The 22,967-nt window shown below is 61.3% G+C and overlaps 1 protein-coding gene across 1 annotated transcript; it reads right to left on the bottom strand.

Moving 5' to 3' along the window:
- Positions 1 to 3,143: 3,143 nt before the first annotated feature.
- Positions 3,144 to 20,208, bottom strand: LOC123351625 (phospholipase A2 inhibitor and Ly6/PLAUR domain-containing protein-like). The gene is made up of 5 exons (XM_044991109.1): positions 20,164 to 20,208; positions 7,618 to 7,740; positions 6,860 to 7,012; positions 6,288 to 6,431; positions 3,144 to 3,639 (listed from the first exon to the last, which is right to left on the bottom strand). The coding sequence occupies exons 1-5, from the start codon at positions 20,192 to 20,194 to the stop codon at positions 3,422 to 3,424; spliced, it is 669 nt and encodes a 222-aa protein (XP_044847044.1). The 5' UTR covers positions 20,195 to 20,208; the 3' UTR covers positions 3,144 to 3,421.
- Between the last annotated feature and the right edge of the window lie 2,759 nt (positions 20,209 to 22,967).

The raw sequence follows: 22,967 nt of genomic DNA, 5'->3' as shown, positions 1-22,967 counted from the left end.
GCCCGGGGGGCGCCGGGGCTCCGAACCGCCGGGCCCGTGGGGAGCCGGGGCTCCGAACCGCCGGTCACGTGGGGCGCCGGGGCTCCGCCCCGCCGGGCCCGGGGGGCGCCGGGGCTCCGAACCGCCGGGCCCGGGGGGCGCCGGGGCTCCGCGCTGCCGGGCCCGGGGGTGCAGGGCTCTGAGCTGGGGGCGCCGGGGCTCCGAACCGCCGGGCCCGGGGGGCGCCGGGGCTCCGAGCTGGGGGCGCCAGGGCTCCGAACCGCCGGGCCCGGGGGGCGCCCGGGCTCCGAACCGCCGGGCCCGGGGGGCGCCGGGGCTCCGAACCGCCGGGCCCGGGGGGCGCCGGGGCTACGGCCCGCCGGCCCCGGGGGGCGCCGGGGCTCCGAACCGCCGGGCCCGGGGGGCGCCGCGGCTCCGAACCGCCGGGCCCGGGGGGCGCCGGGGCTCCGAACCGCCGGGCCCGGGGGGCGCCGGGGCTCCGAACCGCCGGGCCCGGGGGGCGCCGGGGCTCCGAACCGCCGGGCCCGGGGGGCGCCGGGGCTCCGAACCGCCGGGCCCGGGGGGCGCCGGGGCTCCGAACTGCCGGGCCCGGGGGGCGCCGGGGCTCACCCTGGCAAGCCCAGGCACAAATGACGCCCTGTGGGGACTGGGAGGGGTCCTGGTTGCCCGGCCCCCAGCCTGCGAAGGGCAGCGGGGAGGGGAACCTTTGCTTTGAACTGGCTTCGCTTGTGCAGGGGGGCGTCGCTCGCATTTGACCTTCGATGTCTTCGTACCTGTCTTGGGGCGTCCGCACCTGTGGCGGGGCGACGGCTCCCCGGCGCGGCGCCTCCTGCTGGTCGTCCAGGGAATTAGCTTTTTCCTTCGCAGACCCCGGTGCCCCTTGCCCAGAGGTTCTGCCCACTGCAGCACCCCACAGTCTGGGTGTCCCCTCCCAGGGGAACCCCCACCCCCATCCCCACATCAGGGGCTCCTGCCAGTCACCATCTAGCCCCCACTCCCTGAGGCCCACAGCTGACTGTAACCCACTCCTCATCGGCAAGGGGGTTAGGCCCAGCTGCCCCCTGCAGCCCCAGTGCCCTTTGTGGGCCTCTAACTCGGCCTGCAGCCCGGGGCTTTGCTAGGCGGGAGCTCCCGCTGCCCTGCTCCCCCCTAGGTACCCGCCTCGGCTCCCAGGCAGCCGGGTCCTTCTCTCCCTGAAAGCTAGAGAGAGTCTGGCTCTGGCTCTGGCCCTCAGCCCTCTGATAGGGCCAGCTGTGGCCTGATTGGGGCCTGGCCCCACCTGTGGCTGCTTCCCCCCAATCAGCCCAGCTTTCCCCCCGCCCCAGCCCTGCCCCAGGGCTGCTTTAAACCCTTCGGGGCAGGAGCGGGGTGACTCCCCTGCCACAGCACCCCGGGGGGTCCCGGAGACTGAAGGGTTAACTCGGGCCCAGGCTGGGAGGAATAAAGGGGCCGGGAGCCGTGGGGCAGAGCGGCTGCCGGAGGGGGGGAGCGGCTGGCTGCGAGCCCCCACAGGTGCAGGGATGCAGAGCCCCGGGGGAGCTCGGGGCTCTGGCGGGTGGGAGCCCCTCTGACCCCGGAGGGCCCTGAGCCGGAAGCCAGAGGAGCAGGCAGGCCTGGGATCCCTCCTGGGCTGCGTGAGCCGGGGCTGTGCCGCATCTGGCCAGAGGGAGGCGCCGTCACACCCCCCACCCTGACCAGCTCTGCCCTTTATGGCCTGTGATCGCTCAGCACCTGGTGCCCAGGCTCGGTCTCGTGTTCGAGCTAGAGCAGGGGGTGGCTGGGACCTTCCCCTGGGCTGGCAGGATGCGGGCGCCTCCTTTTCTGGGCATCAGCCACGGACGTTCCAGGAGGGGGCTGGCCGGGAGGGTCGGGGGGTTCCCACCTGTCTGGGCCGGCGGGTTTGCTGGTGTTGCTCAGGGGGCTGGCTGCAGAGGGGGCTCCTGCAGTGTAACCAGGAGTGATTTACATGCTGGAGCAGGGGTGGGCAAACTTTTAGGCCTGAGGGCCACACGTGGGTATGGAAATTGTATGGTGGGCCATGAATGCTCACGAAATTGGGGTGAGGGGCTGAGGGCTCCGGCTGGGGACGAGGGGTTGGGGGTGCAGGGGGGGCTCTGGGCTGGGGCCGAGGGGTTCAGAGGGAGGGAAGGGGGGGTCTCTGGGCTGGGACCGAGGGGCTCAGAGGGCGGGAGGGAGGGAGGGGGCTCTGGGCTGGGGCTGAGGGGTTCAGAGGGAGGGAGGGAGGGGGCTCTGGGCTGGGGCCGAGGGGTTCAGAGAGAGGGAGGGAAGGAGGGAGGGGGCTCTGGGCTGGGGCCGAGGGGCTCAGAGGGCGGGAGGGAGGGAGGGATCAGGGCTGGGGCAGGGGGTTGGGGCGCAGGAAGGGTTCTGGGGTGCAGGCTCTGGGCGGCGCTTACCTCAAGCAGCTCCAAGAAGCAGCGGCAAGTCCCCCCTCCGGCTTCTCTGTGAAGGTGGGGCAAATCCTGCCCCCCTGGCTGGAGCGCCGGAGCAGGGCAGCCCCCCCCCCCACTGCCCGGCTGGAGCTCGAGGGCCGGATTAAAACATCTGGCGGGCCAGGTGCGGCCCCTGGGTGGTGGTTTGCCCGGCCCTGGGCTGGAGGCCGGGTGTGAGCAGCAGGGGAGCGGTGGCTCTCACCGTGATTCTCCCCAGGCTGAGGGGGACGTGGCGGGTACGCTGGGGGAGGGCCCAGCCGGGACCCCCTTTGCACGGGCGGATAAAGAGGATAAAGAACAAAGGAGACCCCTTCCCCCGCCCCACCTGGGATATTGTCCCGGGATTCCTGGGTCCAGCACAGGTCGGGGCTGTAATGGGGCAACATGTCCGAACAAACACACGCGCTCTGGGGAAATTAAGTTTAGGATCCGGCTTTATTCAGTGCCTTGACTTCTGGAAATACATCGTCTTAAATCAGGGAGTGCCGGGTGTCAGGGCTCCTGGCTTCTGTCTCTGGCTCTGGGAAGGGAGTGGTGTGTAGTGGTTAGAGCGGGGGGGGGGGTTTTGGGAGCCAGGACTCCTGGGTTCTCTCCCCAGCTCTGGGAGGGGAGTGGTGTGTAGTGGTTAGAGCGGGGGGGCTTGGAGCCAGGACTCCTGGGTTCTGTCCCCACGCTGGACTCTCGGGGGCTGCTGTGGAATACAAGAAGACTCAGCGCTGTAACACAGCACATCACAGTCTGTGCAGAGACGCACCCCCCCCTCCTCCCACTCTGGCTGCAGTGGGCTTTTGTTGGGTCCTGACTCCCTGGATCTTTGCAAACGTGGTTCAGCATCGTTATCCTTTGGACACAGATGGGGAAACTGAGGCACAGGTGGGTTGGAGGGAGAGGAGAGAGAGACCCACGGACCATGAGGGCATCATCCAGCTGCTGGGTGGATCCCCCTGGGGTGGGGGTGACACAGGGGGGTGTCAGGAGAGGAATTTCACTGCCAGGAGCCCAGCCAGACTGGGCAAGAGGCTGCCCAGGCCGAGGGGGCCCAGGATCCGCTGAGCGCCGCTGGGCGTGTAACACTCAGTCTGGGTTATTTTGTAGGTGAACACTCCTGAATCCAGAATCTCTCCCTTCTTGAGTTCACAGGCGTGCGGGGTGGCGCAGCCTTTGGCTGCAAAGGGTATCGTGATGTCATCTGTGCCGAGAAAGAGACACTGATCAGACACGGGGCATCTGCTGAGCCAACGGGGTATTTGGCATTGGAACATCATGAAAACGAGTGGGGCTTCACGCGCCACATAACCCCCCCAACCCACACACCTGCAGCCTGGAACTCCCCAGCCATGCATCTTTAGCGCCGAGTGGCACCAAGATGCCAACGGTAATTAGTAGGCTTCAGAGTCAACACCTTGTTGATACAGAAAGGGCATGTGTCACCCCCTGGGGGCTGCCTGGAGACTCACTGCCGTTTGCGGGGTTCTCTTGGGTCTGGGGGTGGGAAGGCAAGTTCTTAACTCCCATTAGCTAATGCCCGGTGACACAGCAGTGACGGAGGCAGTGGGCCTGGCTGAGTTGCTCTGAATGGAGAGTCAAGAACTGGTCGCTGTGACGCTGGCAGACCAGGTGCCAGCTCATGTCAGAGCCCCAGGCCATTTTACTCGTGTGTTAGTGATGGGTGGGTGGTAGGACGGGGTATTTGGTATTGGAACGTCATGAAAACGAGTGGGGCTTCACGCGCGTTGGTTGCACGGATCTGCCTCCTGCTTTGATGTCCTAGCAAACGTTCACACCCTGTAACCAACAGAGCCGGGGTCATTCCAAAGCACGTGGCCCCTGCGTGTGAGGATGGGCAGTTAAGGACTCAAAGCGGGTTCCTCGTTCTCCGCCGTCGAAGGGGGAGCCCACGCGGGTGGGGACCCTGGCGGCTTGTTCTCTGGGAGCGGGAGCTGGACGTTTGGCTTCAGGAACAGATCCTGCGTCTCTGGCCGGCTTGGCGTCCAGCGGGGCGGAAAGACGGAGATTCCCCAGGGTTATTCTGGGCAGCCCCTGGCAGGTTGTGGGGGTTGCAGACTGACTCAGTTGTACCTGCTATAACCTCTCCAGAGCTCTCACCTCCTTTGACTAGGGAATAAGCCTCTCGGGGGGTTACTACGGCGTTACCTGCCAGCGCTGCCTTTGGTGTGAGATCTAAAGCACCAGCTGAGCTGGGGGGAGTGACGGGGAGCAACCTGCTGGGGGGTGATTTTTGGTGTAAGTGACCATTGGTCGTAAGTGCAGTTCGGTTGGGTGGCAGGAGAGAACTGGGGTGTCTCAGGGGACGGGCTGGGACTCCGTGGGGAGACCGTGTCAGCGAGCCAGGAAATGGGGCCCGATTTGAATACCCGGCGGCGCTCTGGGGCTTCGGCAGCACTTCGGCGGCGGGGGATCTGCTCCAGGGGTCTTTGGTGAAATTTCGGCTACGGAGGGTCCGCTCTGGGTCTTCCGCGGCACTGAAGGACCCCCCGCTGCCGAAATGCCACTGAAGCCCCAGAGCGGACCCCCTCCGCCGCCAAAATGCCGCCGAAGCCCCCCAGAGCGGACCCCCCTGCCACCGAAATGCCGCCAAAGCCCCGGACCGCCACCAGGTAAGTAAAAAAGTAAAAAAAAAAAAAAAAAGAAAAAGGCGTCTAAGACGCGGGGCCCGATGCCGGGGAATCGGGCGAATCGGCCTAAGCCGGCCCTGCCAGGAAATCTCGCTCGATGAAATCTAATGGGAGAACACGCCGTGCTCGGGGGGTCTGCCCCGAGACAGGCACCCACGGTCCTGTCCAGGCAGCGTGACCGCCGCCCAGCCGGGGAACTGCCCCGGGCAGAACTGGGCGTTAATTTGTAACGCCTGGCGAGGGGCGAGACGGCCTCCACGCGCCAGCAGCCGGGGCCCCGGGGCGGGTCACGGCCGTGCGAGCTCAGCTGCCCAGGGCTGGGGAGCAGCTGGCCGCACGCCGCACGGTGGGCGTCTCTTGTTCTGTCCTCGGCGGGTGCTACTTCAGGCTCATGGGAGGCCAGCGGGAAGCCGGGCCCCGGGGACTGCGGGACAGCTGGGGCCGGCTAGCGGAGCTGGCAACGAGCTTGAGCCTCGGCCGCCCTGTAGAGGCGGATTTTGTGGGGTTGTGGGCCAGGGCAGGTGGGGGCAAGTGTGGGGGGGCTCAGCCCCCCTTCTGCCTGCGGTGCCACCCCATTCTGCCCCTTCCCCTGCGGCCCTGCCCCGGTTCCACCCACCCCATTGCAGCCCCTGTTTGCTCCCCCCTCCCCATGGCCCCAAGACCGGAGAAGATCTGCCCCCCTGCCAGCGCACCTCAGGCTGCGGCAGGGAGCGAGAGCTCCTCCAGTCCTCGGGCCAGGGACCAGGCTTGGGGTGCGGGGGTGCCCATTTTCCAGGGCTGAGGCCGCTGGGCACAGGCCCTGATGGCCTATTGGCTAATCCGCCCCTGCTGCACTGTGGGTAGAGGCGCGGGCTCCCCCGGCTGAGCTGGCCTGGCAGGGCAGGGCAGGGCAGGTACAGGCAGGGGGCTCTGTGTGTGGACGGAGCGGGATTTGGGTTTAAACACGAGTCAGAGCCGTGCCCACAGGGAGAGGGGGAAGCCGGCTGGCTTTGGACAGGCTTGCAAAGGGCGTTGGCCCCATAGGGACCCTGGGGCTGAGCCTGGCACAGAGCTGGGCCGGGGGCGTAGCCAGTTACAGCGGGCACTGCCGGGGGGCTGCGGGGGCCTGGCACACTGGGGATCCCGGCCCCGGGCCTCCCTTTGTCCTAGTGCCGATGGGCCCGGAGAGCCGGGGCCGGAAGGATCCGGGACAGGCGCTCACCTTCCGAGATCTGCCCGCTGATGGAAATGCACTGGCTGGCGCGGCCCTCGCACTGCAGGGTCTCCTTGCTGGAACAGTTGCTCCGGCCCGGGGCAAAGCAGATCGGGCACCGGCCTCCCGTGTAGACGGAGTTGATGATCGGCCCTGCAAGGCCCCCAGAGAGCGGGTCGGTGGGGGTTGACAGGGCTGGGCTGGGGACAGATTCCTTCTCTACCTTGTTACCACTTATTTCTAGCACAGCAATAACTGAGATCAGGGACCCCCTTGTGCCAAGAGCTGCACAGAGCCCCCTCCCCGCCGGCTCGAGATCAGGGTCCCCCATCAGGGGCTGTACGCCCCCTGCCCCAGAGCAGGGGCCCTGACTGCACTGGGCACTGCAGACATCCCCCCCAGCCTGCTACTGGGGGGCCCCCATTGTGCCGGCACTGCACCTCTCCCCCCCGCAGATCAGGATCCCTCCCATGGCACCAGGTGCTACACGGGACTCCCCTCTTCTCCAGGAAAGAACCCTTGTGACACTCAGTCGGTGCCCGGGCCGCTGGGACCAAGCAGGGAGGGATGCAGAGACGTACAGACAGGAGTGAATGCCGTATTGCAGCCGTTCGTAGAGCAGTTCTGGGACTGAATCTTCACATACACCCCGTTCCCGAAGAAGAGGGAGATGTTCCTGGAGGGGATGGTGGAGGGGACGCAGGAGTAGGAATAGCCTGTATTTTCCACAGATCCTGGTTAGAAGCAAAATAGTTACAAAAATTATTTACAGATGAAACCAGCGCCCCGAGGGCGGGCGATTCCTGGGAGCCGCCTCACCCCTTTTCCTGGCGTCCCAGGCCAGCAGGGCCCATCCCAGCGCCTAGTCTGACCTGCCGCATAGCCCGGGCCGGAGAATTCCCCCCTCCACGGGGCCCGATCACGTGCGTTTGATGAAAGCATCTTCCAGGAGGGCAGCCGGCCTGGCCTGGGAGATGCCGAGGAACGGCACATCCACCACGTCCCTGGGGAGCTTGTTAACCAGCCTCCTCAGCACGTCGAGCTAAATACTTATCTGGCGCCCATCACCATGGTCTCTGAACCCCTCGTCATCTTTCATGTATTGTCCTCACAGCCACCCTGTGTGGCGGGGCAGGGCTGTCACCCCCGTTGAACACATGGGGGAAACTGAGGCACAGATCCTCAGCAGTACCTAACTCTTTGAAGCTCTGGGCCTAAGTGGCGTGTCCCAGGTCACGCAGGGCGGCTGGCAGAGAGGGGACTGGAGCCCAGGTGTGCTAAGCCCTCGATGCGCCCGCCCCGTCACGCCCGCCGCCAGCAAACGGTCGGCGCCACCCACCTTTGACCAGCGTGTTTGCTTCCCAGACACTGAGGCAGGAGCTCTGACCGGCAGGGCAGGACTGTGCCTGAGCAGGGCACCTACTCACAGAATTGTCCCTGCACTGCTTGCAGGACTGAGGATCTGGGGAAAAAACAATCAGTGTTTCCATTTTAATTTCTGGGGCCGCCGTCCCCCCTTTGCCGTCTGGTCCCCGCAGGCCTAGGGCTCGCGGCGGTGGCCTGGGCTGGTTTGAGCTCACTCCCCCTGGCTGGCACGCCCAGGCCGTGCGGTACCCACCCCAGATACGCCCACGAGTAGCTAGCAGGTGAAAAGTCGCAGCGTTGATGTGTGCGGTGCGGGCTGCTCACCCGAGGACACGCCAAGCTCCCGGGGCAGGATCACGTGGCCACTGGGTGCATTGCCACTTTTAGGGCTTGTCACCACTGACAAGTTACTGCGCTGAAAGTTTTTCACTCAGGGGTGTGAAAAATCGCAACAAGTTTCAATGCGGTAAAGTGCCGGTGGAGACAGGCTCCCGGCACTCGGAGCTACGCCCCTCAGTGGCTCTCTCCCACGCTCTAATAGCACCCCGAGGAGCAGCGCCTGGAGCCACTGCCTGGGATCGGTGCCGGCGGCAGCAGCAGGGGGCACCGGCCGGTATCTGCAGCAGGTTGGGGTGCAGAGGGATGCGACAAAGTGGGAATTTAGCCGCTATTTCTACCATGCCGCGGCGTGCCTCGGTTTCCCTCCGTGCTTCGCAAGGCTGTGCAGGGCATGGAGAGGGCAGGAGACTTGCGGTGTTTGGGCCACTCAGCTGTCTGGGGCGGGAGGAACGGGTTGCTCCGGGCCGGCTGGCACCAACCTTTGGCAAGGGTGGATCGGGAGAGACGGTGGGACCCGATTGGCCAGGACAGTGCGACGAGAACGGAGATGCCCTCCCCCAGCTCCCAGCAGGAGAAGGCCTGGAGCTTGGGAAGAAAGGGGAAGGGGGCTGGGATGTGAGCTGCCCCCTGCAGAGACCCCAGTGCCAGGGAAAAGGGGGCAAAGTCCGAGGGCACCGGGCTGGCACGGGTGGTCTGAGCCCTGCCTGGACCTTTGCCGCTCTGTGCCAGGCTAAGGACGCTCAGCCTGGGCGGCTGATAACGCGTCGCATTGCTCGGCAGAGGCTGCTGGGGGGCGCCGCAGACGCCCCCTGGCACAGGACCAGCCTCCCCTGGGCTGGATTCGCTGCTGTTTGTTCTTTTCTGTACCAGCCAAGCGAGGAGCCGCCCCCCACCCAGCAACCCCAGCGGCTCCGTTCCTTCCCCGGTCGTTGGGTCTCTCCCCTCCTCGGCTGAAACTAATTTAGGAAATTACCTGAATTTGCATTTCTGGGCCCAAAATGGTTGCCTGGTTCTAGCAGGAATGGGGGTGGGGGGCAGAGACGGGGTGACACCCTCCCACCCCTCCACTGAAAGCTGCTTTGTCCTTTGCCCGGCAGTGACGTGTTAATCTGCCCCCTTCCCCCCCCACCTCTGTTACCCGCTCCTGGCGCAGTCCAGAATCACTCCCTCGCCCCGCCCCCCACACCCCCTGCCCCTCCCTGAGTCAACCCAGGGCTCCTTAAAACAGTTCCTGCCTCCCCCCACCAGCTCCCCCCTCTCTGGGCTGCCCCCCACTAGCCCCAGTGACCCCTGCTCCCCCAGAGTCCCCCTCCCCGCCCCTTGTCCATGGGCACAACCCCACTGAGTGTGCATGGAAACTGGGAAAAGCCTGATTTCTCCATCCAGGCTTCCCCCCACATGCACATCCATCCATCGTTCTACGTGCCCACCCTTCCCCCCATAAACCCATCCGTCCATAATTCCATCTCTCTCTCCACCCCCCCTTGACACCCATCCATCCTCCTACACACCCTTCCATCCATCCATCTATCCATCCATCCATCCATCCTCCTACACACCCTTCCATCCATCTATCCATCCATCCATCCATCCATCCATCCCCCTACACATCCATCCATCCGTCCTCCTACACACCCTTCCATCCATCTATCCATCCATCCATCCATCCATCCATCCATCCATCCATCCATCCCCCTACACATCCATCCATCCGTCCTCCTACACACCCTTCCATCCATCTATCCATCCATCCATCCATCCATCCATCCATCCATCCATCCATCCATCCATCCATCCCCCTACACATCCATCCATCCGTCCTCCTACACACCCTTCCATCCATCCATCTATCCATCCATCCATCCCCCTACACATCCATCCATCCGTCCTCCTACACACCCTTCCATCCATCTATCCATCCATCCATCCATCCCCCTACACATCCATCCATCCGTCCTCCTACACACCCTTCCATCCATCTATCCATCCATCCATCCATCCATCCATCCATCCCCCTACACATCCATCCATCCGTCCTCCTACACACCCTTCCATCCATCTATCCATCCATCCATCCATCCATCCATCCATCCATCCATCCCCCTACACATCCATCCATCCGTCCTCCTACACACCCTTCCATCCATCTATCCATCCATCCATCCATCCATCCCCCTACACATCCATCCATCCGTCCTCCTACACACCCTTCCATCCATCTATCCATCCATCCATCCATCCATCCCCCTACACATCCATCCATCCGTCCTCCTACACACCCTTCCATCCATCCATCTATCCATCCATCCATCCATCCCCCTACACATCCATCCATCCGTCCTCCTACACACCCTTCCATCCATCTATCCATCCATCCATCCATCCATCCATCCATCCATCCATCCATCCATCCATCCCCCTACACATCCATCCATCCGTCCTCCTACACACCCTTCCATCCATCCATCCCCATCCATCCATCCCCCTACACATCCATCCATCCGTCCTCCTACACACCCTTCCATCCATCCATCTATCCATCCATCCATCCATCCCCCTACACATCCATCCATCCGTCCTCCTACACACCCTTCCATCCATCTATCCATCCATCCATCCATCCCCCTACACATCCATCCATCCGTCTTCCTACACAGCCTTCCATCCATCTATCCATCCATCCATCCCACTACACACCCATCCATCTGTCCCCCTACACATCCATCCCTCCATCCATCTGTTGTCCTACGTGCCCGTTCTTCCCCCAATAAACCCATCAGTCCATAATTCCATCTACCTCTACATCTGTCCCTTACACACCCCTCCATCTATCCATCCCTTGTCCATCCCTCCATCCATCCCCCTGTATGACTATCCATCCATCCATCCCTCCCTCCCTCAACACATGCCCCATCCGTCCATCTCCCTGCACTCCCATCCAGCCATCCCCACACTCCCTTCTATCCCCGCACGCGCTCCACCGTCTCCCCACTTCCCAGAGCGGCTGTCCCGCTGGGATGGCCCCTGTGTCTCGGGGACACGCGGGCACCACGGCTCCCCCGGAAGCCAGGCACGTACTTGCTGTTGTCTGGGCATCAGCCGCAGCCAGGAGCGCGGCGAGCAGGCAGAGGACGTGTGGGGCTGGCATGGCGCGTGGGTCTCCGATGCCGCCAGCTCCCCTGCCAGGAGGTATATATGCACAGAGCTGGGAGTGCTGCCGGGACGTGGGAAATCACCGGACGGGATCCAGGAAATAGGGAATGAAAATACCTCATGTGGCTGCCCATCACCGGGCACCTCCCAGTCTTTAACGCCTCCATCCCCACCATCTCCCAGGGCAGTGACGGGCAAAGTACAAGGTCGAGCTCAAACCTGGGGCCTCTGCAGGCCCCTGCGCTCCGGGGAATGGGGGTGGGGTTATTTGCGTGCAGGGGCTGAATTGCTGTGGGGTGGGGAAGTCAGAGGAGAACAGCTGGGTAAACAGAGGCAGGGCTGAGTAGGTGGCATGGGGCACCAGGTGAAAGATGACGCCTTTATGTGGGTTTTACAGCTAGCACAATAGTGATGGGTAAAAGTCCAGGTGTCATATATGCATATATGGCTAGGTTTTTATGATACATCCCTGCCTGGGTATGGGTCAGAATCACAGCTTTCCTTTAAAAAAAAAAGGAGGAATTTTCTAGCCTTTGTGGTTGGGGAGAAAAGTGAAAAAATGTGTGTGACTTACGCTTGCCTGAGTCTGCTGAGAGCCTGAGCTCGTTGCTGTGGAGAGAGGAGCTGCTTTGTTCATCTCAATGGGCTGTTAAGTCTGAGACCTGTGGGTCTGGAGGCCCCACCAGCAGAGGGCGCTGGATGGTCAGATGGGGTGCATGGGAAGGATGGGCAGGAGAGGGATGCATGTGGGGATGGATGGAGAGACAGACGGCAGGGCCCCGTCTTGCCAGGCACGGCCCAGATACACAGCCCCTGCCCCCAAAGGCTCACGGTGTGAGTTGACAATGGATGGGAGGGGAAACTGAGGCATGAGGGGGGAACGTGATTTCCCCAAGCAGAGTCCAGAATGGAATCCAGAAGCCCTGACACTGTGCTCCGAGCCACCAGCCAGCATGGACGTCTGGGCATCTCTAGCCTCTCTCACCGCTGGCCAACCTCGGCTTTATTCCCCAGGCCCATTAACGGCCTGTTCCAGACGCGCTGCAGCAGCTGGCGGAGGCTCAGGGGCCTCTGCAGGAGAACTCTGGTTTTGGGGAAGCCAATATAACGTTCTTGCTCCAGCCAACGAGGGCACGAGGAGCTTGGGGGAGGGGGTTGTCCAGAGAGGCTACGAACCAGAAGGATTGTGTCTCCCTTGGGTTTGCCCAAGCCAGTTGCAGACCCTTGTCCCCGGGAGTCTCTGTGGAGAACAGGAGAGGGGCTGGGGTTAGGCCCCCCTCATGGCCGGCTGGTGAGGGGTACCTGGCTGACAGAGAGGGGTGGGGCTGTCGCTCCAGTTGGGCGGCTTGTCTGCCTCGGTTTCCCCATCTGGAGAACGGGGAGAGGGAGCTCCCAGAGATCCGGTTAGACTGGAAGCTGTTTGAGGCAGCGGCTGCCTCTCAGCACCCGGCACAACGGGGGCCCCGAGCTTGGGGAGCGGAGTGGGAGTGAGGCTGGGGGCTAGGCCGGGAGGAGGGCAGGGACTGGGAGCGAGGACACCTGGGTTCCATTGGAATCCTTCGCAAACTCAGATAAATGCCCTGAACCCGAGGGCTTTGCTACAGGCCTCCTAGACCCGGGGGTGATGGGCTCCCTGGGGTGCAACCTGGGACTGGGTTTTACTGCTCAACTCTCGGGTTTCTCGCACATGTGATGCTGTGACAAGCTGCCAACCCCTCCAGGTCCTGCACTCACACAGCCGTTCACGGGCAGGGCCGCTCCCAGCCGAGCTACACGAATGCTTCTCCCAGCCACTCACGAGTCAACAATGGCGAGGCTGCAGCCAGGTCCCCCCCAGCTCCCCAGCCTAGGACCCCCGGGCTGGACAGTCCTGCCCCAGGCAGACCCTGAGCAGTGTCAGGGTGTGAGCCAGGCCGCTACGTCTCCAAGGGAAAGGCAACGTGCACCAGCACATTGAGCAGATTCCCCAGGTACCTCACGCAAACCCACCGTTTAGGTGAAATATCAGAACAATTGATTAACTGCAGACAGAGCCGTGTTCAGCGGCTATAAGCAGCGAGCGAGCAGATCCAAGCTGGTCACAGAAGAAATAAAAGGAAAATCGCAGCCTGAGTTCCAGAAACCAGCCAGGGTTTGAATCGGGCCGTGTCACCCTGACGGGATCGTTCCTTGATACACAGGCTGGGATTCTCCTTTCCAGCCCGGGCCCCCCTCCCCTGTTCAGTCTTTGTCCTCCAGCCGTGTGTCCAGGCGTTGGGTTGTGGGGGGAGGGGGGACAGGGGAGAACGTCCCCCCCCCCGTTACAGGTTCCTCCAGCTGGCTGGAAAGAGCTTTTGCTGTGAGCTGAGTCAAGCAGCCCCCCCGTCTCCGTGCTCCCCCTGAGGCGTCTCCATCGGATCCAGTTCCTGGGTCGTCCTCAGGAGTGTGGATCCCTCAGCGCCGTCTGGCTGCTCCACTGTTGCCCCCGAAAGGCTGGTTGTGGGTGTTCCCAGCCTCGCCCCACATTTCAGTAACACACACGCAGCACAGCTCCATAGCGCCCCATGCCATGACAGCGCATCCAGTCCAACGGGATATTCACGTCCAACGGCTCCAGACTTGTACAATGACCCCTCCCAAGGCAGCCTGGGTACAAGACACATCATGATCCTGTCACCATAATCTAACTCCCCGGTCAGTGATGAGCTGCCAAAATCGTAACAACCGGTTCCCTCTTCACCCCTCGAGGGGGTCATGGCCCAGCCCCCGGGACTCCTGCCCCATCCAACCCCCCGCGTTCCTTGATGCCCCCCCCACCCCAGGGACACCTGCCCCATCCACTCCCCTTCTCTGACCCCTGACTGCCCCCCACTGCCCCATCCAATCCCTGGTCCTTCCTGACTGCCCCCCCGGGACCCTTGCTCCTATTCAATCCCCCTGTTCCCTGCCCTCTGACCCCCCCAACCCCTATCCACCCCCCCAGCCCCGAACTCCCCTGCCCTCTCTCCAACACCCCCTCACCGCGCTGCCTGGACGTGGCTGGCGGTGCTACAGTTCGGCCGCAGCTGGAGCCGGGAGCCCAGGGACGTGGGGCCGGGATAGGAGTCACGTGGCTGGAGCCCAGGGATGTGGGGATGGAGCCGGAGGGCCGCGGCTGGAGCCGGGAGCCCAGGGACGTGGGGCCGGCATAGGAGTCACGTGGCTGGAGCCCAGGGATGTGGGGATGGAGCCGGAGGGCCGCGGCTGGAGCCGGGAGCCCAGGGACGTGGGGCCGGGATAGGAGTCACGCGGCTGGAGCCCAGGGATGTGGGGATGGAGCCGGAGGGCCGCGGCTGGAGCCGGGAGCCCAGGGACGTGGGGCCGGGATAGGAGTCACGCGGCTGGAGCCCAGGGATGTGGGGACGGAGCCGGAGGGCCGCGGCTGGAGCCGGGAGCCCGGGGACGTGGGACTGGGGCAGGAGTCGTGCGGTCGGAGCCCGGGGACGCGGGGCCGGAGGACGTGGCGGGAGCCGGGCGGCCGGAGCCAGGGAGCTGGAGCCAGGCAGCCAGGGATGCGGGGCCGCCGCCGCGCCCGGACCCGTGCTGCCGGAGCCCGGCCGCGTGGCACCACAGCAGGAGCCGGGCGGCTGGAGCCACGGGGCCCAGCCGGGCCGGAGCCGGGGGGCCGCGTCCGGAGCCGGGCATCCGGGTAGGTGGGGTCGCGGCCGCCACCGTGTCCGGACCTGCTCTACCGGAGCCAGACCGTGTCGCACCACAGCAAGAGCCGGGCGGCCGGGGATGCGGGGCCGGGCGGGGCCACAGCCAGAGACGGGCAGGGCCGTGGCTGGAGCCGGGTGGCCGGAGCCAGGCGGTCGGGGCCGGGCAGGGCTGCGGCCAGAGACGGGAAGGGCCGCGGCTGGAGCCGGGCGGCCGAAGCCAGGCGGTCGGGGCCGGGCAGAGCCGCGGCCTGAGACCGGCCGGAGCACACGTCCCTCTTCGTTCCCTCTACCCCTACCTCAGCTCCGTCTTCCTGGGCCCAAGCGGGAAGCCCGCTTGCTTCTCAGCCCGCCCAGGCTTCCCGCGCGAAGAGCTGATTCCCGGGAAGCAGGGTGCGGGGAGAAGCCGGGCGGAGCATTCATGGGAGGAGGTGGAGACAGAGCTGAGGTGAGCTGAGGCCGCAGCAGCGAGCGCTTGTTAAATTTAAATGCCCTTTTAGAAGCAGTTGTCCCACGCGGGACAACCGGTTCTAACAGGGCTTCTAAATGTAACAACCGGTTCCCGCCAACCGGTGCGAACCGGCTGCAGCTCACCACTGACCCCGGGGTGTTGCTCTGGGGCGCAGAGTGTCACACCTGCCCCCTTAGTTTCCTGCAGGAGCGTTAGTCACTGATGAATGCAGAGGCCTTGGGCCCAGGTTTCTCTTTCGGTCTGAGCGTACAACGTCCCAGCATTGCTGAACATTGTAGTGTTACCCACACGGGCTCTTGCAAAGTTGTGTGTCCCAGTTAACACGTTGTGGCTCGGTTTAGTGAACTCAGAGGCAAGCCAGTGTGTCTCCTCTGGGTTGCTAGAAAACGTCTCTTTGTATCCGTGCAGCATTGTTAACCGACCATTGTGCTTTTCCAATGGGTGTTAACTCAGTGCAGATATTAATGTTTTTAGAGTGTAGGAATCTTGGCATTTAGCCATCAATGCCATGACACGGTGTGCCTCAGTTTCCCCTTCCACACCGCCAGGTTTATTATGGTTTTTCTGTTGTGCCAAGCCTCAAGTCTGCTTACAGGTACTAGCTGAGAAGCTGTATTTCCACTGCACCAGGGTGTGTTCTTATTACACTCCTAGCATGTCCAAAAACTTTTCCCAAAATCATGCACGTTGCACCTTTTCATAGGATTTACCATCAGCACCAAATTCCTTGTCGTCAGCTTTACCATTAACAGCTAATGTTTTATCATGAGATTTAACAACGCCGAATCTTTTATCACCGGGAGGCGTTTCCAAGTATCTTTCTCACACCAGGCCTTCTGTTTAGACAGCAGAGTTTATTGTTTGCTCAACAGCCACTGTGTCCTCCAGCTCCTCCCTGAACTCTCACGTGTGTTCGGTTGCTGGTGTTTCTTTCCCTTCAGTGTGGGATCTCAGGCTCCCCGGGGCTTTGGGGTTTTGGCACTCGAGGGCCTGCTGAGTAAGGATGTCAGGGGGCTGTGGAGCTGCTTCTCAACCCCAGGGTTACGCCCATGCAAAAAATCCACCCGCCTCGTGGGGTTACCCTGTGATCCTCACTCCCAGCACTGGGACCTCCCCGGTGCTCTCTGGGCTAAGAGGCATTTCCCCCCAGCAGCTCTTCCACAGCTGCTAATCTGTGTCCTCCTCCCCGCTGTGGGCAGGATCTGCCTCCTGTCTGAAAGAGACCGAGGGCTTGTCTACACGGGCACCTCACAGCGCTGCAACGTTCTCGCTCGCGGGTGTGAAAAAACGCCCCCCTCCCCAGCGCAGCAAGTTTCAGCGCTGTAACGTGCCGGTGTAGACGGTGCACCGGCGCGGGGAGCTGCGCCCCTGGGGGGTGGGGGGGTTCCCAGCGCTCTGCCGTGACTACACACTTCACGTTCAAGCACTGCCACGGCAGCTTTAGCGTTACCAGTGTAGACGAGCCCAGGGTCGGTTTTCAGAGCCCATCAGGAACAGCCTCCTGGAAACGTGGTGCCCGGAGTGGGGCACCTCCTGTGACAGCTCCCCTCCGGGAGGTCAGGTACACACGTCCCACTGGTCCTCCCCCCGTTTCCTGCTCAGGGCCCCCTCTGAGACACACCTCTCCGTGCTCTCTAGAGTGGGGTCCATCCCTGGGCCCTGTTCACAGCCAACAGCCCGGGCCCTTGAGTCACACACCCCTCCCCTCCTGAGGTGCGTCTCAGCCACCCCCACCCCTGGAGCGGGCAGCTTCCCCCTGCTGCAGAGGAATCAAGGAGATTCCCTCGCATTCGTTCAGCAGTTCCCGGGCCCTTCCCCTCCCCCTCTGCGGCCCCAGCAGAACGCTCCTCCTTGGGGCAGGCCGACCCCTAACAGCCGGAGAGACGAGGAGAAACCCTTCCCGATTAGCCTCTCAATGGGGTTATTGTCCACCAGGCCCACTGATACTCCCGGTTCTATCCCCGCAGTCTCTATACGGGCACTTTGGCCAAAGGCACGAGGATTTGTGTGATTTGTCCTGGCAGTGTGTCACCCTCTCCTCCTGTACTCGCCCGATGGCAGAGATTTCGGCCCCTGTATCTTCCCTCCCGAGGTGTTCCCGGCCATTGACGCCGACAGCCCTTCTGTGCTTCATGCCTGGTTCTGCGGAGGCTAATGTCACAAAACCAGGATGATACATGGCAGGTGCCCGAGGGGCTTCTGTGCCCAGGTAGCAGCATTCCCGTGGGCTACCTGCTGCCTGCTCCCTCCCAGCACAGGGTATTTGTTCCTCAGGTGATCAGTGGAATCACGGACACCAGCTTCCCAGGAGCTCTGGGGCTGGAGCACCCATGGGAAAAAATGGTGGGTGCTCTGCACCCTCCGGCAGCCAGCTACCCACCTCCCCCAGTGCCTCCTGCCTGCCCACTGCCCCGAACCTCCCAGTGCCTCCCGCTCGCCGCAGATCAGCTGTTCCGAGGCCTGCAGGAGGCGCTGTGGGGGAGGGGGAGGAGTGAGGGCAGGGCACGCTCAGGGGAGCTGGCAGAACGGGGGTGGGAAGAGATGGGGTAGGGTGGGAGAAGGGGTGGAGTGGGGGCAGGGCACGCTCAGGGGAGCTGGCAGAACGGGGGTGGGAAGAGATGGGGCAGGGTGGGGGAAGGGGTGGAGTGGGGGCTGGGGCTGAACCGGGGGTGGGCGAAGGCAGATTAGAAAATCAGCCCCGCTGCGTGGAATTACCGGGACAGCATCTTCTGGGCTCTTCTCTTTTCACAGGAGATTTGGGATGGTTTGGGGGGAGGGGAGCACCCAACCTCCCAGCCACCCTCCTTCTTCCCAGGGGTAAACCAGGAGCCTGCTTCCCTCCTTTACACCCCTCGCTCTGTGGTTTGGTCACAATAGATGCCCGGGTCTGTTCAAAGCCATCAGCTAGAGATGCCAGTTCAGCCCCAGTTTTCACCGTTTTGCCCCACAGACGCTGTCTCGCGTCATCTCTGCGTGTGCTCAGGAAATGCTCCTGAGCAACCAGGGCAGATATTTCTTTAACGCTTGTGTAGTGAGTCGGTGTGGCTCCCCTCCTGCCCGGCAGAGGGAGCTGCCCTGCCAACACCTCAGTGGGCGGAACTTCTGCCCCCAGTCCCCGCCCCCCGGAAGTCAAGGGGCGGGGCAGGAAGTAGAAAAGGCGCATGCCCAAGCTCAGTCAACACCCAGCCGTCGCCGGGAGCAGACGTGCCTGCGGGAGCTCCCGGCTGGGAGCCCTCCTCGGCCCAAGGTAACTGCCCTGCCTGGCCGGAGCTTCCCCTCGCCCACTACCCAGAGGAGCCCGCGGAGCCTACCCGGAGCCCGTACTGGGAGGAGCCCCCAGGATTGCCGAGCGCCCGCTATGAGGAGGAGCCCCCTAGGCCCTGCTGTTACCCAGAGGAGCCGCCCGAGCCGTCCTGGCCCAACTTCCCAGACGAGCTACCGGACCTGCCGCCAAGCCCTCCACCAGAGCCGATGCAGACCGACTGGCCTGAACCGGGTGCGACGGACGAGGTAGGCCTTGAGGGGGAGATGGACTGTAGCCCGGGGGTAGCCGACCCTTGTCCGGCTGAGGGCACTGATGTGCCCATGTCAGTGTGTTGCGGCCAGGATCCCCACTGACTGCAGCGGGTCCACGCCGCTGCTAGGGCCCCGGGCTGGGACACAGTGGAGTGGGTGGGCCTGTGTCCCCCCTGCCACCCCACTCACGGGTGGCAGACTCCCCCTCAACCCAGCGCTCTGGCATAGCAGCTTGCACTTGGCTGTTGCTGCTCAGCCCTGCCTGAGGGTTTGAGCTAGAGCTGCTGTCTTGCTGCCCCGCCCTGAGATAGGGCTTGGGCTTACAGACTGAACTGCTGCTCAGCCCTACCTGAGGGCCTGAGCTCTGCCTCTTGCTGTCGCTCTGCCCTGCTCCAGAGGGACAGGGCCTATTGAACTGCTATTGCCCGCCCTGCTCCAGAGGGCCAGGGCTTATTGAACTGCTGTCGCTCTGCCCTGCTCCAGAGGGCCAGGGCTTATTGAACTGCTATTGCCCGCCCTGCTCCAGAGGGCCAGGGCTTATTGAACTGCTGTCGCTCCGCCCTGCTCCAGAGGGCCAGGGCTTATTGAACTGCTGTCGCTCTGCCCTGCTCCAGAGGGACCGGGCCTATTGAACTGCTATTGCCCGCCCTGCTCCAGAGGGCCAGGGCTTATTGAACTGCTGTCGCTCTGCCCTGCTCCAGAGGGACCGGGCCTATTGAACTGCTATTGCCCGCCCCGCTCCAGAGGGCCAGGGCTTATTGAACTGCTGTCGCTCTGCCCTGCTCCAGAGGGACAGGGCCTATTGAACTGCTATTGCCCGCCCTGCTCCAGAGGGCCAGGGCTTATTGAACTGCTATTGCCCTGCCCTGCTCCAGAGGGCCAGGGCTTATTGAACTGCTATTGCCCGCCCTGCTCCAGAGGGCCAGGGCTTATTGAACCGCTGTTGCCCTGCCCTGCTCCAGAGGGCCAGGGCCTACCTGAACTATTGTTGCCCTACCCTGCTCCAAAGGGCCAGGGCTTATTGAACTGCTGTTGCCCTGCCCTGCACCAGAGGGCCTGGGCCTATTTGAGCTGCTGTTGGCCGGTCCCTGCACCAGAGGGCCCGGCGATCTAACGTTGTTCCCCGTGACTCCTAATAGCTAGCAGGCGAACAGAAGTGAGTCGGTGTGGCTCCCCTCCTGCCCGCTGGAGGGTCGAGCCCCGACCGACCGATTACAGCTTGTAACCCCTTTCCCCTCCCCCACTTTCCCATCAATCGCCCTCGGTTTCAGGGGTCACCTGAACTCACTGCAAAACAATTTCCTTACATGTACAATCACCGAAAGCCTCCTCAGCTGCATCTTACTGAACGGAGCCAGAGCTTTACCTGTTACCTTTGTAACCCACGTGGGGCGCATCTTGTCTCCGGGAATCGGATGAATCGCACAAAGGGAGTGAAATATTCAGCAATATCACCTGCCTCGTTGTCTGCAGGACACAATTGTTCCCATTTGTGGGTGTTTGGAGCGGTGGGAATCAGCGGGGGGGGGGCGTTTCTGGCTCCTCTTTTCTAGCAAGTCCGATTGGGGTTTCTTCTTTCTCCTCAGATTCTTTGGCTTTCCGTTCCAGGGCTCTCTGGGGTGCGGCTGCAGGCCTGGCGTCCTCTGCCTCCATAGCCCCCCTGTGTTACTCCCGGGGGACCGCGCAGAATCCCTCTCCCCCGCAGCGTTTGGTAGTTTCCTGCAGAAAATCCATTTGACCAAGAAGCGCTGCAGTTCCGCCTTTTGCCCACCAGAGGCCGCTGTGACACCAGAACAGGCATCAGCATGAATCCAGCCGGTTGTTCTGGTGCCACAGTGGCCTCTGGTGGGCAAAAGGCGGAACTGCAACACTTCTGGGGCAGATTGTATTTTATGCAGGAAGTTACACCGCCATACTTTCCCCACCAATACCTAACTTCCCTCTGCCTCAGCTCCTCTGTTACCCCTGACTCCCCACAGCCTTTGCTCTGCTTCTGACAGGTGCAGAAAAAACAGGGCTATCGTAGTTTAAACGAATTACACAAAGTTCTATATTTAGGTGCATAGTAAGAAATCTATTTGTAAATATATATATATATATATATATATATATATATATATATATTTACACCAGAATTTTTTCTCTTGGTCTGTATTGTTTTAGACATACTTGCAGACAAAGATATTTTTAAATAAATTACCAAAACAATTGAAACTGGCGAGATTATATTGTGCTATTTTGACAAATAAAATATGCAGAATTTTGTAGAATTTTCAAATATTGTGTGCAGAATTTTAATTTTTTTTGGCACAGAATTCTGCCAGAAGTACCGTGTGCAGCCTCCTCTCTGGCAGCCTCTGCCTGCTTTAGCTCCAAAATTCGCCTGTGTTTCTTTTTCTTTTTCTGCTGCCTGCAGTCTGAACAGCTCCAGCTTCCCAATGCTTTCACTGTTTTCACTCATCTGGCTGCTTTTCTGTCCATACTTCCTTTTTCCAAAATAAGCAAACTGAAAATAACAAACTGGTGACCTCTTCGACTGATCTCCAGCCACCACACGTAACATCTCACTTCAGATCTGTACACCGGCGTATGAAGTGCAAATCTCACTCAAAACAAGCTGTGCATTTCACACTGTTCACTGCCCAGCTGTGACCCGTTCCCCAGGGTGCAACCTGGAGCTGGGGTACCGCTAAGCCTCTGTCCCACCAGCCTGGGCTCCCTCTCACACTGTGATGCTGTGACAAAGTTGCAAACCCCTCCAGGACCTGCACTCACACAGCCGTCCACAGGCAGGGTCTCACAGAGCTGTGTTACATGAATGCTTCTCCCAGCCACTCATGAACCAACAATAGGGAGGCTGCAGTCGATTCCCCCAGCTCCCCAGCCTAGGACCCCAGGGCTGTGCCGTCCTGCCCGGGTCAGAAACCTGCCAGTGTAAGTTCATTACCCAGGTCGCCACTTCTCCAAGGGAAAGTCAACGTGCACCAGCTTTTGTACATTGAGCAGATTCCCCAGGCACCTCACGCAAACCCACCGTTTAGGTAAAATATCAAACGGATGGATTGACAGCAGACAGAGCCATGTTCAGAGGCTATACATAGTGAATGTGCACATCAAAGCTGGTCACCTAAGAAATAAAAGGAAAAACACAGTCTGAGTTCTAAAAACTAGCCAGGATTTGAACCAAGCTGTGTCTCAGCCTGATGGTAGAATATTCTTAATCCATGGGCTGGGACCAGCTCCCCCACTCAGTCTTTCTTCTCCAGATGTGTTTCCAGGTGTTGGGATGTAGGGGGAAAGAGACCAAGTGATTATGTCACTTTCCCTCTTCTATTGGTTCCTCCAGCTTGCTGGAAAGGTCTTGTGCTATGATGTCAGTCAAGCAGCCTCCGTTGTCTACATGCTCCCTCTGGAAAGTCTCCCTTGTATATGTTCCTGGAATAGTCCTTGTGAGTGTGGATTCCCTTCAATGGGCCATCCATGCTGTCCGGAGCCTCCACTATTGCACCTGAAAGGCTGGTTGTGGGTGTTCCCCAGATCACAACAGAATCATAGGAGTGGAAGGGACCTTGAGAGGTCATCAAGTCCCGTCCCCTGCACTCATGGCAGGACCAGCACCATCTAGACCATCCCTGACAGGTGTTTGTCCAACCTGCTCTTTAAAACCTCCAATGGTGGAGTTCCCCCACAACCTCCCCAGGCAATTTATTCCAGTGCCTAACCACCCTGACAGGAAGTTTCTCCTAATGTCCAACCTAAATCTCCCTTGCTGCAATTTAAGCCCATTGCTTCTTGCCCTGTCCTCAGAGGTGAAGGAGAACAATTCTTCTCCCTCCTCTTTGTAAAAACCTTTTAGATATTTGTAAACTGTTATCAAGTCCTCCCTCAGGCTTCTCTTCTCCAGACTCAACAAACCCCATTTTTTCAATCTTCCCTCCTAGGTCATGTTTTCTAGACCTTTCATCATTCTTGTTGCTCTTCTCTGGACTTTCTCCAATTTGTCCACATCCTTCCTGAAATGCAGTGCCCAGAACTGGACACAACACTCCAGTTGAAGCGTAATCAGCGCGGAGCAGAGCGGAAGAATTACCTCTTGTGTCTTCCTTACAACACTCCTGTTAATACAGCCCAGAATGATGTTTGCTTTTTTTTTTTTTGCAACAGCATTAC

This window comes from Mauremys mutica, chromosome 17 (assembly GCF_020497125.1).
Source record: "Mauremys mutica isolate MM-2020 ecotype Southern chromosome 17, ASM2049712v1, whole genome shotgun sequence".
Classification (NCBI taxonomy): Eukaryota; Metazoa; Chordata; order Testudines; family Geoemydidae; genus Mauremys; species Mauremys mutica.
The sequence above is the reverse complement of the archived record's forward strand: the minus strand, read 5'-3'. Positions and strand labels throughout refer to the sequence as shown.

Coding starts and splice junctions, on each gene's coding strand:
- LOC123351625 (XM_044991109.1), bottom strand. CDS start 20,194: ATGCGCCCCACGTGGGTTACAAAGGTAACAG. Junction 7,741..20,163: donor GTGGGTTACAAAGGTAACAG/GTAAAGCTCTGG, acceptor TTTTTTCCCCAG/ATCCTCAGTCCTGCAAGCAG. Junction 3,640..6,287: donor CAGCGGGCAGATCTCGGAAG/GTGAGCGCCTGT, acceptor TTCTCGGCACAG/ATGACATCACGATACCCTTT.